At 35.3% G+C, this 16961-nt stretch overlaps 1 protein-coding gene across 3 annotated transcripts in view; it reads right to left on the bottom strand.

Moving 5' to 3' along the window:
• Pik3c2a (phosphatidylinositol-4-phosphate 3-kinase catalytic subunit type 2 alpha) overlaps positions 1 to 16961 on the bottom strand; it is a 121093-nt gene that overhangs the window by 87267 nt on the left and 16865 nt on the right. For all 3 annotated transcript variants that reach the window (XM_046438120.2, XM_046438122.2, XM_046438121.2), the window contains one exon: positions 8859 to 9988. In XM_046438120.2, the coding sequence (XP_046294076.1) occupies positions 8859 to 9923 (1065 nt within the window). In that variant the 5' untranslated portion in view covers positions 9924 to 9988. The remainder of the gene's footprint in view (positions 1 to 8858; positions 9989 to 16961) is intronic.

Genomic DNA, 16961 nt, shown 5'->3' with positions numbered 1-16961 from the left:
ACATTTGGAAATCAATAAACATAATTTATACAAAGGATTTATAAAGAACTAAAAAAACCTTAACATAAAAAAAAACCAAAACCAATAACTCAACCAATAAATGGACTAAGGAACTGAACAGACACTTCACAGAGGAAGAAATAGAATCAGCGAACAAATATATGAAAAAATGTTCAACATCACTAGCAATTAGAGAAATGCAAATCTCAACTACTCTAAGATTTCCTCTCACTCCAGTCAGAATGACAATTATTAAGAATACATGTGTAACAATAAATGTTGTGAGGATGTGTGGGAAAAGGTTCACTTATACATTGCTGGTGGGACTGCAAATTGGTGCAACCATTCTGGAAAGCACTATGGAGATTCCTCGGAAAACCTGGAATGGAACCACCATTTGACCCAGTTATCCCACTCCTTGGTTTATACCCAAAGGATTTAAAATCAGCATACTATAGTGATACAGCCACATCAATGTTCATAGCAGTTCAACTCACAACAGCTAAGCTATGGAACCAACCTAGGTGCCATTCAATTGATAAATGGATGAAGAAAATGTGATACATATACAAAATGGAATATTACTCAGCCACTAAGAAGAATGAAATTATGACTCTGCCAGTAAATGGATGGAACCAGAGGCTATCGTGCTAAGTAAAATAAGCCAATCCCCCAAAATCAAAGGCCAAATGTTCTGACATGCAGATTCTGACTCACAATAGGAAGAGGGGAGGGAGGAGTGGAAGTTCACTGGATTAGGATGGGGGGACATGGGAGGAAGTGAGGGAGGATGTGAATGGGAAAGACAGTAGAATGAATCAGACATAACTTTCCTATGTTCATTTATGAATAAAACCCGTATAACTCCATATCATGTATAACCACAAGAATAGGAAGTTATATTCTAAGTATGCATGTCAAAATATATTCTATTGTCATGTATAACTAAAAAGAACAAGTTAAAAATTTGTTTTTGCAGTGCCTTTCAGAATTTGGTACTTCCTTTTAAGTTAAAAGTTTTGATAATGACAGAAATACATTATAATAAGCAACTAGTCATTCATCAAGGTAATAAAAGAATCTGGAAAGTTAACTCAAATGTTCTGTCCATGAAAGGTAAAAAAAATAGCTGGACTTTAACATACAATCATTTTCATCTTCCTAATAAAGCTCTTTTTCTTAAAAAAAAAAAAATAGCTGGACTGCCAATTATTTCACCCTCAATATTAGCATCAACATTTTGGGTACTTTTTTCCTCCATTCTTTCTGGAACAATAAGAAAATTTTATACCTAATTCCTCAAGTCAAGTCCTCACTTCACCCACCAACTTCACATGGGCAATCATAAGTATAAAATCATCTTTTTACTCCATTAATCCTGAAGACATTTCTTATGTGGCACTCTAGGCTTTCTATTTTTTACTGCATTTATACACACATCTTGTCCTCTCCCTCCAGCTCAAGATGTTTAAAAGTGAGGTATCATGGTTTGGATGTGAGGTGTCCCCCAAAAGCTCACATGTAAGACAATGCAAGGTTTAGAGGAGAAATGACTGAATCACAAAAGTCCTAATCCAATCACTGAATTAATCCCCTGATGGGATTAACTGAGTGGTGCTGTAGGTAGGGTATGGCTAGAGGAGGTGGGTCCCTCGGGTATGCCTTCGGGGTACATGTATATATGTATGTATGTATGTATGTATGTGTATGTGGGTACACATTTTTTTGTTGTTTTGTTTTTTGGTACCAAGGATTGAACACAGGGATGCTTAACAACTGAGCCACATTCTCAGCCCTTTAAAAAAATATTTTGTTTAGAGACAGGGTCTCCCTAAGTTGCTCAGGGCTCATTAAGTTGCTGAGGCTGGCTTCTGCCTCAGCCTCCTGAGTCACTGAGATTATAGGTATGTGCCACCACTCCTGGCTGGGATGTATATTTTGTATCTGGCAAATGGAATCTTTTTCTCTGCTTCCCTCTTTCACACTCTTCCACCATGATGTTCTGACTCACCTCAAGCCCTGAGGAATGGAGGGGTTTATCTATGGACCATGACCTTTTGAAATTCTGAGGCCCCTAACAAAATTTTCCTTCTATACAAGTATTCTGGTAGGGTCTTTTAGTCATAGCAGCAAAAAGCAGACTAATACATGAGGTCTGCAAATGATTAATATTTGCAATACCTACATTCCCTCAAACGTGTCAAGGAATGAAAGAGACATAATCAATACATAGACCAAAGAACGAAGAAGTTTGTAAGGGAAGATACTGAGTGTTTTCTAGTAAATATGTTGTGTCTGGAAATCCATATAGGTCATAATCTGAAAATATTCTATTCCAGCAACATTCTATTCTAGAAATTCTTTTCCAAGCTAGAAACAAAGTTTTGGGGTTTCTATAAATTTTCTTCAGGAAAATTTCTCACTTTGCTAATTGCTGTCAGCATTCATCAGGAACATTGCAAGAATAACACCTCGGTTAAATGGGACTTGGGACTAAGTTCCATCAACAGGGGACAGTCTCTTTATGACACTGGGGGGCATAGAACTGGTATCTCCAAGAGAGAGAAAGAGAGATTGGTTGGTTGACTGATTGATTGATTGATTTAGTTTGATTGTAAGATTGTAAGGAATTAACTCATGCCATTATGGAACTGACAAGTTTCAAGATCTGTAGTTAAAAAACTAGAGACACAGGAGACACAAATGTGCAGTTTTGAGTCCAAAGGCAGAAACAAAACAAAAACACAATGTCCCAGCTTGAAGGTGGTCAGATGAAAAAAATTCTAAATTATTCTTTGGGTCCTCAAAAGATTGGACAGGACTCACCTACATTAGAATGGGGATCTGCCCTACTCAGTATACCAATTCAAAAATTAATCTCATCCAGAAATACCCTCATGTATATCCTCAGAGTAATGTCTGGCCAAATGTCCATGGTCTACTCCAGTTGACACATAAAATTAACCATCATGGCATATTAATCATAGACAGCCAAGGAATCATATCATTCCAAGCATCTAGATCAGTAACTTTTAATTTAAGTACTTTAGAGTCTGAAAAGTAAAGTACAGGGCTGGGGATATAGCTCAGTTGGGAGAGTGCTTGCCTTGCATGCACAAGGCCCTGGGTTCGATTCCCAGCGCACACACACACAAAAAAAAGTAAAGTACTGACCATGGGAGGACAATCTGTTTTTAAACATAACCAAGACAAAATTTTTGGGAAAATACCTACATTGGAAGGCTAGACAAAGGAGAATGAGTCAAAGATCACAGGACAAAAACTAGGAATATATTCATCACTAGAAAAGTAGATGGTCACTGAATTGGAAATTAGTATTAGTGTTACCACAAAGAAGTTTCTCTAACATGATGAGGTCAGAAGGATAGCAAGAGAGTAGAAAGGCAGTAAGTAGAAATTTCTCTTTAAAGAGTAATGACTTTGGGAAAATAGGAACAAATGCAATAAGGTAAAAGGATTAGGCTTTTAAAAATGGAAAGAATCTCTTCCCTCCAAACCAGAAAAAAAGAGGGAAATTTGAAGTGGATGAGTTAACATAACTTCAGTTAAAATAAGCACATAAATAAGTGTGTGTGTGTGTGTACATCTATATCTATATTATCTATACAGATGAGGTGGTAGGTTGTAGAGGTAGGTTTGGGGATTCAAGGAAAGTCATAAAGGTTTAAAATAACTCACAAAATATTTATCAGTACATTCTGTGATAAAAAAGAAAAAGCAGTTACAAGAGTACTGTATAGGAAAGCTTCATGCCTATAAGAATTTAAAGGTTTGGGTCATATCACTCAGAAATTAGATGGAACGAAGCACCAAATTTTCAATAAATGTACCACAAACATTAAGTATATTAATTACCATTTAGAACAAAATTGGTTACATCCTTATCTGGATTTTTAAAGATAACTCCAAAGAGACTTCAGTGAATTATTCAAATACACTGTTAGACAATAAAAATCATATTTTAACTTTCCTTCTTTAAAATTAATGATACATATTCTGCCAATGAGGATATAAATGCTTATACTGTTAATACAATTAACTTTTAGAAAGAGCCAAAATCCATAGAACTTTGCAAAAGCACTTTTACGAAAATAATTTGATACATTACTAAAACCTATAAAAACTGATCAAAGTAGCTAAATTCATACCTATTACCTGAAAGTTTAATTTAAACTTAAATTGCCAGAAGATAGTTTTAAGTATTGTTCCTTCTTGTGTTGGTCACAAAATATTTGAACTGAAGTATTTAGATTATTATTAACAAAACAAAAGACACTAGAAGGAAACAGGAAGTAAGCTTGCTGAGTGAGAAGAAAAATACCCTTCTGAATTTTTACCACAAAGCAAATTTCTGACAGGAAATGAACATTTAAGTACATAAAGTAATTATCAAAAAAAAAAAAAAAAAACCTTAGGCATTGCAATATTATTTCCCAACAAACAAAGTATGAACTTCAGGGAAAAGTTTGTAAATGGACAGGGACAAATGATGTGTGAAAAATTAAAAGTTCCATGCCAATGAATTCTGCCACAGACTTCCTGAATTATTAATGTTCCTTTACCTCTCCCTTTTGGTCTATATCAAACCAAACTTTTCTTCTTATACACAAACAAGATGAAATCTTAATATTAATAAAAGGGCTTAGAACTTCTCTTTAATACAAAAATCCTTCCTGTAGCATATGTAACAGGTACATATCGAGCTTCTGATTGAATGCCTCTAATGTTTCTGTTTACAACCTGAGAGTAATCTGTATGAAATGGATGTTCATAAATTCCTTTGTAGATATTTAACCACCCAACCTGCCTCCTTAAATTTTCTTCTCCATTAGTCCTTGTTCTACTTTTTTTAGGACACCAAATTTAAAAATTAATCACTAAACTGATGTTTTAATTCATGGGGAGAAATCATATAAAGAAATAGGATTTGCTCTATTTTTAAGCTTTACTATACAACATATTTTAACTTTCAGCATCTGCTACCACTTGTCTTGATTAAAATCTAGCACAAATCAGGTACAGTAGCACAGCCTGTAATCCTAGCTACTCTGGAGGCTGAGATAAGAGGATGGTAAATTCAAGGCCAGCCTCAGCAATTTAGTGAGCCCCTATTTCAAAAGCAAAAATATAAAGGATTGGGGATGTACTCAGTGGTAGAGTGCCCTAGTACTAGGCTCAATCCCTAGTACCAGACTCTTCTTGCTCCCAAAATATATATGGCACAAATTGTTATCTAATGTAGCACAAATATGCTCAATATATTAAAATTTTAGTATTCTGTATTTCATTCTATTTTAAAACAACATAGTGACTTTCAGATATTCTGCTCCCTGAATTGGCTTGAAAACCTATGTCCAAAATACAGAACAAAACAAAACAAAAATTCACTTTCTCTTTAACATGGCAACTTTCCAAAATTTAACTATTATTCCCCAAAAGGCCGTCAGAAATCATCTGGTCTAACCAACAATTTCATAAATAAAGAAACTCAGATCAAGAAAGTGACTTTTATTCAATTACTATTTCTTCGACAAAAAGTCTGCATAACTTCTAGATCCCGAATACTGTAGTCTTCTCTTATTGAAACACATTGGTGAGCCCTCTTAGAATGTAGTAATCAAATATAATTATTAGATAGGGTTTTCATAGAATTGATTGTAATGTAACGACTGTATAACACCTCAGTCATGCATCAGATAGACTTCTTTAAAACTGGGCAGGTAGCCCAAACTACTTCAATTCAGATAGTGTGCTATTAGTATAGCTGTTGATGTACCACACTGCCGTAATCTTGCTCTGATTTCTGATTGATCAGCTGACCAAGTCGTGTTATTTTTGCCTACTTGGCTTTGACTCATTTCTCTTATAACTCATTTGCTTACCACTTCAATCCTTACCTCATACTTTAAAATCTAAGAACATGTTCCTGTTAAAACTGATCCTGCACAGAAGCCTAGTAATAAATTTCCAGAGTTTGAGCAATTAGCAGTTCTCTGTGACAACCATGTGATCTGATTACCTACAACTTGTTGGGGAACATCTTATCTTTAGAAAACAACTTACCTTCATTATTCCTGTAAAATACTTTCACCCAAATAAAGAAAATATAACGATGGTATTATGACAAATAATAAAAATGAACAAGAGGTTCTGGGGCTCAGTGGTAGAATGCTTGCCTAGCATGCGTGAAGCACGGGGTTCAATTCTCACAAATAAATAAAGGTACATCAACAACTAATAAAATATTTTTTAAAAATGAACAAGAAAAAATGTATGCGGGGAAATGTGCACAGGTGTCACGCCCCCACCAAAGGAAAGGGTGGAGAACACATATGTTGAACTGGAAATGACTAGTCTAAATTCAAGAGGGCAGCAGGGAAAGGAAGTTTCACAATAAAAGCATTAGCAATCTATGTTAGGGATTTGGGTCTAAAATGAAACTGTTCCCAGGGTACTCTATTTTTATACTTTATTATTAGTCTTGCCACATTCCCAATTTCATAGGCTCCTGAAGCATGAGGACACTTAAGTCATCTTGTCAAAAGGTCCCAAATGCCACACCAAGGGAGCAGACTGGTTGTATCAGAATCACTTAGGGAAAGTTTTTTAAAGACAAGACATCTTTCCACACTCTCTCCCCAACGCCACAAGAATCCTACAACAATCAGAAATGAGTAGGTCTAAACTTTGCAGAAAACTGTGACCTATAACTAAGTTTAAGAAGGTGACTCTCTGAATATCTCCTGTAACAAGGTACTACTCCCAAAACAATATGAATACCAGACCTTTGCTTTTTACAAATAGTCTGTTGCTTTTTACAAATAGTCTGTTGCCTTTTACTTGACCTCTAATTTGTTATAATGGAAATTCTCAAAAACACACACAAAGTAGTTCAATATAATAAACATCCATGTATCTATCATCAGCTTCAACAATTATTAACACATGGCCAATCTTGTTTCATTTATAAACCTAAATACCAACATCTCATTCCAATTTATTAAAGCTACAAGTAATATGATTACCTTTGTAAGTTTTTCAAAATATACATCCCTAAAATATAAGAGCTCATTCAACTAACTGTAATACCAGTATTATACCAAAATATTAACCATAATTCCTTAGCTTCTTTGCATCCCAGTTTCCTCAACTATAAAATTGGGATGGACTACTCTGGCTTCATAGGATTCTTATGAATTTCCTACTGTCTCAGTAATCACTGGGGAAAAAAAAAAGCAGGGTGGGGGAGTTCAGTTTGAATATGTACAACACATAAAAAGCATGTAAGTTTTTGGATCAGAGTTCCAGTCCTGGATCTTTGAGCAGGAAATAACCTGAATACCCAGAAACCTCAATTTGTTTAAAATAATAACTGTATCTTAACAAGGGGGAAGAAAGAATTGAGAAAGACTAATAATGAATACTAAGTTATAGATAAGAGTAAGTTCTGGTGTTCTACTTCACATTGAGGTGAACATAGATAATAATAATCTACTGCATATTTAAAAAAACTAGAAAGCATTTTGAATGTTTCACCATTAAATAAATGATAAATGAGGTGATAAAGATGTTTTTAGTCTGATTTAAACATTACAGAATATATACATGCATCAAAACATTACATGGTACCCCATAAACATATATAACACTTATTTTTTATGAATCAGTTAAAAATTTAATAATAATAAAAAAAGGAGAAGATAACTGCAGTCAGTATATTTGGAATGGTAATCTCTGCTCACCAGGGATAATGTTTCCTTTAGTAGATAAATGACATTTTAAGGTTAAAAATTAAAATATATAGACATTGAGATAAACTAAAGCCATTTAAAAACATTTCTATTACCTTTAAGCTAATCCATCTATTGTGGCTATAATGCATACATTGTAGAATTGTGAATGCATACATACAGAAATGAGATATAAAGAGCAGAATTGTTTCAAAATGACCTGGATGCTCATTCTGGATTATCTGGATAATCAGGGGGTCTGTCTTCTATGAATGGGAGGGTTGAGCCTGTTCTTAGCTCCCTATACCATCAAAGGCTTCCTTTTCTTTGATATTAACTCTGCAACTTTCCAGAACCCAAACATCTCCAAGTTCTAGGCAGCTACCCCTCCCCCAAAACTGAAAATATCTGACATCTCAATCTCAAGACTAGACAAATACTACAAAATTTGTTCTACAAAAATATTTCTTTTTCCCAATAAATTATGCACACAAATATGAACTCTTATGTTTCACTGCTAGATGTTTGTTGACTCCCAAAACCAAAATAGTAGGTAAGGTGCTAATTTAATTAGGCAAGTGATGATGCATACTGAAGTGATGAAAATGAGACTTATAAAGTGAGGATGAGATTTAAACATTCCCAGGACACACACATATTATTTTGAGGTATCATCTTAAGAAAAATTTTTTTTTAAAAAATGAATAAAAAGGGCTGGGGATGTAGCTCAGTGGTAGAGTGCCCCTGGGTTCAATCCCCAATATTGCAAGACAGGAAGTGGGGCGTAGGGAAGAAGGGGAGAAAGAAGAAATCTTATATGAGGAAACAGAGACAAAAAAGATCTTAAATGCCTCTTGGTGACAATCAGATCCTGATTAGGTCTTTATTTATAATCTTAGAAAAGACAACATTAAAGGTAAGGGATTTTTCAACTGGCCTCTTCACTTTTAATTATTTGCCACACAACCAAAGAATTAAAAGAATCTTTGGGAGCAAATAAAAACAAAATTCTAAATGAAAAATATTTCTTTTTCCCAATAAATTATGCACACAAATATGAACTCTTATGTTTCACTGCTAAATTTGAGTAGTAAGAAAAAACTATACCTGAGATATTTGGCCCTGGACTTTAGTAAGCTGAGTTGCTCGAATATTTAAAGACTGGCTTCTTGTTACAGTTGCCCCAGAAAGGGAATTTCCATTCACCTTTCTTTCAAGGTGACAACTTGCTGGTGATCGTTCTTCAAGAAGAACAGCATCCCAGGGATCCTTTGCTAGCAAACTTGGAACATTTCTGTCTTCTTCATGGTCTACTACTTCCACATTGTCCACTTTTGGCTTACTTAGAGGATCCAGGTCTAACCAGTCAAATTTACTGATGTCCTCAGACTTTGGAGATACCTGTAGATTGCTGACTGTAGTTTTTGAATTTGTTATCTCCAAATCCGTCCTTGCTTTCCCATTTTTTAAAAATTCTGATGTGCTAGCTATTTTGTCAAATAGTTTTGCCATGTCAGGACTGACTACTGGTTGATAGATTGGTAAAGTTGCTTGTGGATGAAAGGGTGTGGCAGGTGTCAAAGGATATGGAAAATACGGAGACTGTCCTGGAAGCCTTAAATATATAGGTTCTGAAGATGGAAAAGTAGGCATTCTTGGGTTGAAGCCATTCTGGAATGCAGCCTGTTTACTGTAAGTTGAAGGATAAATAGAAGGTAAAGTATAAGTGGAAGGCCCAGATAAGCCAGGGGGCCACTGTCCTCTCTGAATACTAGGTCTAAGATAGAGCTGTGCTGAAAATGAAGGGCTCAGAACAGGAGTAACTGGCAATACAGGTGTTCTACTTTCAAAACTGTCATCCAACAATAGTTTTTCAAGTTCGGCTTGGGTGAGCTTTTCTACATCAATATCAACTGCTCTTTTTTGGGAATCTGATTCAGGAAACACCATGAGATCATAATCCTGTTTACTAAAAACTTGTGCTTTTTGTCTGGTACTGCTTGACAACTCAAAGTCTCTCTGCTTGTCAGTCACTTGTCTGTCCTTTTGCAGTTTTGCTAAAGCTTCTGCTTCCATCTGTAATGCTTCTTGTTTGTCCACATCTTTTGTTCTTGTTGGTTCCAGCTGTGAAGAACACTGTTTAAATCCATTGTTGCTGGATATCTGAGCCATGTCCACTAAAAAGACCAAACCTTCTCCTATCTACTTTTTTCTTGTAGCTTCCAAAATAGCAAGACCTATACATAAAAATAAATAACACTCAATTAGATTTTCTAAACACAAATAAATTTTATTTTGTTTGAAACCTACCCCCATATGATTTAAAATTTGAGGCCACTTACAAAAATACACTACCAAGTAAATAAAATAAAATGAACATTTGGGTGAAATCTGAATGAAAGAATCCTTAAGACCTGATACACTACTGGTTAAGTAAGATGTTTAGACACACATGACTTTATTCCATTTGCTGACCTAACAGGAAAGCTGGCACAATAAATGAACTTAAAAAGTTTTCATTTCAGCTGTCACATGACTGCCATTAACCAGTGGTACTTTTAGCAGAATTCTTGGCATGAATCGGCTTAAGTGCTAGTCACATATTTTCAAGAGTTCAGATAGGGTTTACTGTTACGAAAATAGCAAGTCTAAAATGGGTGCAATCCTTTTGCTATTTGTGATCCTTTTGCTATCAAATTGCTCAAAAGCCAATTAGATACCTAGTCAGTAAGATAAGGAATGATTATTTAATCAAAATATGTGAAAAAAAACTGATTAAGAATTTACACTATTCTACACTTACTAAAAATGTACACTGTAATGTAGCTTACAATAATAAAAGTGTTAAGGCCATAAGAACCTGTAAGATCCTACTCAGGGGCTAGGGTTGTGGCTCAGCAGTAGAGCGCTCACCTAGCACATGTGGGGCGCTGGGTTCGATCCTTAGCACCACATAAAGATAAATAAAATAAAGGCATTATGTCCAACTACAACTAAAAAATAAAATATTTTAAAAAATAAAATAAAATAAAGGTATTGTGTTCAACTACAACTAAAACACAATATTAAAAAAAAAGATTCTACTCAAAGGTTATGACTAAATTGTCACATAGATTTGATCACACTTCTGTTCTGATTATCTGCAGTTAAGTCAAGTTATAATATCAAAATTTTTCCTTTAAAAACCCTTAAATCAGGGCTGAGGATATAGTTCAGTTGGTAGAGTGCTTGCCTCATATGCACAAGGCCCTGAGTTCAATTCCCAGCACCATACACACAAAAAAAGTCCTTAAGTCAGGCACAGTGGTGCACACCTGTAATGCCAGTGATTTGGGAGGCTGAAGCAGGAGGATCTCAAGTTTGAAGCCAGCCTCAGCAATTTGGCAAGGCCATAAATAACTTAGTGAGAACCTATCTCAAAATAAAAAATAGAAAGGGTTGGGGGATGTAGCTTAGGTAGAGTACTTGCCTAACATATGTGAAGGTCTGGATTCAATTCCCAGTACTGGAATTTTAAAAAAATATATCATATAGATTAAATGAAATAATGCAACTAAAATGTTTATGTTGACTCCGAGCATAAGCACTAAATAAATGCTATTTATTATTAATCTAATCTAGTCTGCAATATACTTTGGATACCTAAAAAGCAAGAAAGCCTCTGTTTATGTCCCATGATTTTCCCTCCTAGCAAACATTAATGTTTCTCTATAATACACGTTCAAGAAGAGTCTGATGAAAGGAGACAGGGAAAAACCCAAAATAAATTCAAATTAATATAATACAAATGAAAATTTAGGGGACTGGGATTATAGCTCAATGGTAGAGCATTCACCTAGCATGCACGAAGCACTGGGTTCGATCCTTGGCACCACATAAACGTAAAATAAAGACATGGTGTCCACCTAAAAAATAAATTATGAAAGAAACAAAATATCTTATTTAAAAAAAAATGAAAATATAGGTGTTGAGTTAATAACAAACAGGAAAAAAAAATGTTGCTGTTGTAGCTCAGTGGTAGAGCACTTTCCTAGCATATGTGACACACTGGGTTCGATCCTCAGCACCATATAAAAATAAATAAAGGTATTGTGTCAATCTACAACTAAGAAAAGTATTTAAAAAATGTTAACAATGAGGACATACAGAAAGAGGTATTCAAGGAATATCCTCGTAATGTCTTTGGACTATTTGCAATTCTTTCATATATTTGTTGAAAAGTTATTCCAATTTTTTACCTTCCACAGTAGACTGCAAAACAGTCATGATGTATACTTGAAACTTGTATGCTTCATTATACTTAAATTTTACATCAAGAGAAAAGGAAAGACAAAGGCTGGGCACAGAGGCACAGTCCTATTCCCCTAAGCAATTTAGTAAAACTCTGTCTCAAATTAAAAATAAAAAGGACAGAGAGCCAGGAATGGTGGTGCATCCCTGTAATTCCAGCAGCTCAAGAAGCTGAGACAGAAGGATAATGAGTTCAAAGCCACCCTCAGCAACAGCGAGGCGCTAAGCAACTCAGTGACACCCTATCTATAAAAAAATACAAAATAGGGCTGGGGATGTGGCTCAGTAGTTGAGTGTCCCTGAATTCAATCCCTGGTAGCCTCACCGCCCCCCCCCCCCCAAAAAGGGCTGGGGATGTATATCAGTGGTAAAACATTCCTGGGTTCAATCCCCAGTACCAAAACAACAACAACAACAACAACAAAAAACCCAAAACAATAAATAAACATTGAACTCTTGATAATACTGCACACAAAGTATTCATGTGTGCAACTTACTTTTAAGTGCATAAAAATATGAATTAATGGATAGAGGGATGACAGATGGATAAATATGTGATAAGGCAAGTATAGGAAAATGTTAATAGAACAGATGTTAGGTACATGGGTATTTTGCTTTACAGTTCTTTCAACTCAGCTGCTGTAACTGAAAACATTCACAACAAAATGTTCAGTTAGGGGAAATGGGCACAAATTCACCCACTTGAATACACACATTCCTTTACAACATGATTTTCTTGTCCCACTAGTATAGACTTCTATTTCTCAACTCTCTTAATCTGAATGGGTCTTGGACTTGCTTTGACCAATAAAATATGGGAAAAGTGATAGTGTTGGAGTTTCAAGACTAGGTCATAAGAGACCTTACTGAGTTCTTCCTCTCTTGAACTGCAACTACTGTCATCCGAATTAATACTCACTGAGAATGAAAGAGAAGTAGGAGAGAAAAGAAAGCTTGGCCAACAGCCAGCAACAACCACTAACATGTGATAAAGCCACCATGTTAGACCATCCACCACACTCCAGATGACATCAGACTCATGATTGACCCAAAGTAAGACCAGCAGAAGAAACCACCCAGATAAACTCAGTCCAGATAGCTAATCCACACAATCATTCTGGAATGGTTTATTACAAAGCAGTAACTGATAAACCTTTTCTGATTCATTTAGTTTTTATTTTATTTTTTTCTGAAGTGCTAGGAATAGAACTCAGGCAATTACTTCAGGCAAGTGCTGTACCACTAAACCACAACCCAGGCCCTCGTTCATTTAAATTAATAAAACTAAAGCCACTTAACTAACAATGCATTTTTGTCTTAAATTCTGCTACTGCTGCCACCACAACCATTTTCCTTCTCTAGAAGGAATACTTTTCCTTTCTCAGGCTACCTTCTCCACTCATATCCTTATTAACCTCACTGAATTCCCCTATACTTCTTTATCAGTGGTTGCCTCTTTTGCACTGTTAATTTCTCCTTTAGTTGCTGTAAAAATGCTTAAGTGTCCTCCATATTGAGAAGGGAGAGGGAAATCTTAACATTCTCTTTTAAGACTATAGTGGCTTTCATTTTAATTTTCTACTTTCACTGCCAAACTTCTCAAATGATTGACCTAGAAACTTCTCAAATGACTGACTCCTTTCTTTATACATTGTGCCTTGAAAAATTCTACTTGCCTTTCAGGGCCCAATTAAAATACCATCTCCTCTCTGAAGCTTTTCCTAAGCATTCTCATCGAAATTTATGTTTTTAGCTCAACAAAAAATTTTTATCAATTCTTTTCTTTATTTTTGGCAGTTCTGTGGATGGAACTCAGGGCCTTGAACATGCTAAGCCCACATTCTACCTGGGGAAAAAACATGGGACATAAACAGAGGCTTTCTTGCTTTCTAGGTATCCAAGGTAGATATATTGTAAACCCTTTTGCCTACTTGGTTGGCATCCTTGCATCTAGTAATAGGACCTCTAGCTTCTTTTTTACAGATTGTTTATCTCCCTTTTATCCCATTTAATTAAAACATGAATAGTCCATTCTTTTTTTCTTTAATATATATTTTTTAGTTGTAAATAGACATAATACATTTATGTATGTATGTATATATGTATGTATGTGGTGCTAAGGATAGAACCCAGTGCCCCATACATGCTAGGCAAGTACTTTACCACTGAGATACAACCCCAGCCCAGGAATGGACCATTCTCAAACCCCACATTTTCACACCCTCAAATGCTTTGGAGGATCCAAATCCAGCTCATCAGTATTAACACCAGGACTTCTGCTGAAACTATTTGGAAAGGGAACTTTTGTTTGAGATTGCTAAACTGATGGGATGTAAACTTGCATTGTTATGCCCATCTTTGTCGCTACTTAAGGAGATGCCTAAGAATGCTTCCAAGCCAGAAGAAAACAGAGGTAAATGAGAAATAAGATGTATTCTGGATAATCTTACATTAAGCATTTGGATCTAACCATGCTCTAGGACAAACTCTTCATTGTATAAGCCACTATGTTGTTTTGTTTGCTCAAGATGGTTTCAAATGAGTTTCTGCCATGGTAACCCAGAAAGTTCTGATTAACACACAATCTATGAACTTGTACATCTATTCAACAGGCTAAAATAGGCTTAAATGCAAAGACCTACTTGTTCATTTGCCTAGTTCTCCACATTTAAAACCATTTTGAAGAGGCATGGTGGTGTATGCCTGCAATCCCAGCTACACAGGAATCTGAGACAGGAGAATTGTAAATCTGAGGACAGCCAAAGTAACTTAGTATCAAAACCTCAATAAAATTTTTAATAAGGGTTGTAGCTGTCATAGGACACTTGTCTAGCATTCTCAAGGCCCTGAGTTCAATCCAACACCACACACACACACAAACACACACACAGGCATTCTGCTTAATAAAAATGGAACTAAGTCTAATGTGGTGGCACATGCCTGTACTCTCAGCTACTGGGGTGACCTTGGCAGGAGGATCTCAAGTTCAAGGCCAGCCTGAGAGCAACTTAACAAAACCCTGCCTCAAAAGAAAAAAGGTGGGGATGAAGTTCAGTTGCAGAGTACTTGCCTAGCATACATGAGGGTTTGATGCCTAGTACTAAGGAGGGAAGGAAGGAAGGAAGGATAAACTTAAATTATTGAATATATGTTTTAACACAAGGGAATGCAGGCTGTTAGAATTGTAGAAAGCATTTCAGATGGCATAAGAGTATGAATAATATGACACGAGCAATGAGTAGAGTATAATCACCTGTTATTGAATACCATATTTTCCTATTCTTTTCTTTCTCTCACTCTCTCTTCCTCCCACTCCCCAGTTTTTCAGGATTGAACTAGTGCTTCACAAATGTTAAATAAGTACTCTCTCTTTATCACACTAACCCAACATTTCCTATTTTTCATATAATCATGCATTAAAACAAAATAGCATTTTACAAAAAGATACCTAACTGTAATTCACCTTCCACAAGTACAAAGCCAATTTGTTATTTAAGTCTTCTCATGCTTACCATAATTGGTAATGAATGACAAAGGGGGACATTTCAAATAAATGTTAACTCATTTACTAACAAAGTGGTAAATATATTTTAACTATGAATGTGTTTTTGTTTTCACATCACCGATTTATTTGCTTGCTCTATCTCCAGTACCAAAAATCAAAGGTAATCATATGCTAAACATAGTAATTGAGAGCTATCAGTTGGCAGCTAAATTACCTATTTTAGTTTTCCAAAGAATTATCATGCATGTGTATTCAAACGAAAATAAAAGGACTTAAAAGATTGTCCAAAAGTAACCCTGTGCTTTAGCTATTTTTCTGGGGCTGCTACATTGGCATGCTCCATTAATTTTTTAAAATAAAGCTCCATTTGATGGCAAACATTTAGCAGGAAATAATTTCCCACATGCTAATTCAAATTAAAAACTTGGATGTTAATGTTCCCCTAATTCAAGATGGGAAAGATAACTCGCTTTTGAATGAGAAATGTATATCATCTGCCAAAATTTTCCCAACATAAAGAAACCCAGTGAAAAACACAAGGCTGTAGCTACTTTAAAAATTCTTAAAAACAACAACCAACAAAAAATTCTTTTAAAGAGGGCAATTAAACTTTTGGACACCATTTGCATACCACAAAACAGATTATTAAAAGCTCTTGGTTTCTTAAGTGACAGACATTCATTTACAATTTAAATTTAAATCTCAGGAAAAAAAGGTCAGTCTTGCTACCCATCTAAATGCTTTCTGATTTTAAAAACTAGAGATACTTAAGAAAAAGGAGTAACTATTACTTGAGTTCAATAATAGATAACTCCTGGGGCTTGGGGCTTGGCTCAGTGGTAGAGTGCTCCCATAGCATGGGTGAGGCCGTGGGTTCAATCCTCAGCATCACATAAAAATAAATTAATTAATTAACAATACTGTATCCAACTACAAGTAAAAAATAAATATTAAAAAAAAATAGATAACTCCTCCTCTAAAATAACAATGAACCTTAAAGAAAACTAAATCATGATACCTATGTGGAATGGAATATAATACCATCACTCATGGTGACTAAGTAACCATGGAAAATGTTTGATAAAATTGTAGTAAATATCTACATATCTTGCCTGATGGGGTGGTACATGCCTATAATCCCAGCAACTTGGGACACTGAGGCAGGAGGACCACAAATTTGAGGTAAGCCAGCAATTTAGCAAGATGCTGTCTCAAAATAAAAATAAAAAGGTGGTAGAGCATCCCAGAGTTTAATCCCCAGTACTGCAAAAATAAAACAAAAACTACACATCTCTAGGTAGAGACAGAAATGCATAGATGCTATATGGTATACATTCTTTTAGTTAATTAACTCCTTAAATTAACTAATTTAACTTTCACAACTGTTTTTAATATATTTTTTATTTGTTCTAAGT

The sequence above is a fragment of the Marmota monax genome, unplaced genomic scaffold (genome assembly GCF_021218885.2).
Source record: "Marmota monax isolate L192 unplaced genomic scaffold, Marmota_monax_Labrador192_F-V1.1 WCK01_AAM20220418_F8-fsc00061, whole genome shotgun sequence".
Taxonomy (NCBI): Eukaryota; Metazoa; Chordata; class Mammalia; order Rodentia; family Sciuridae; genus Marmota; species Marmota monax.
Note: the sequence above shows the minus strand (reverse complement) of the source record. Positions and strands in the feature narration are given on the sequence as shown.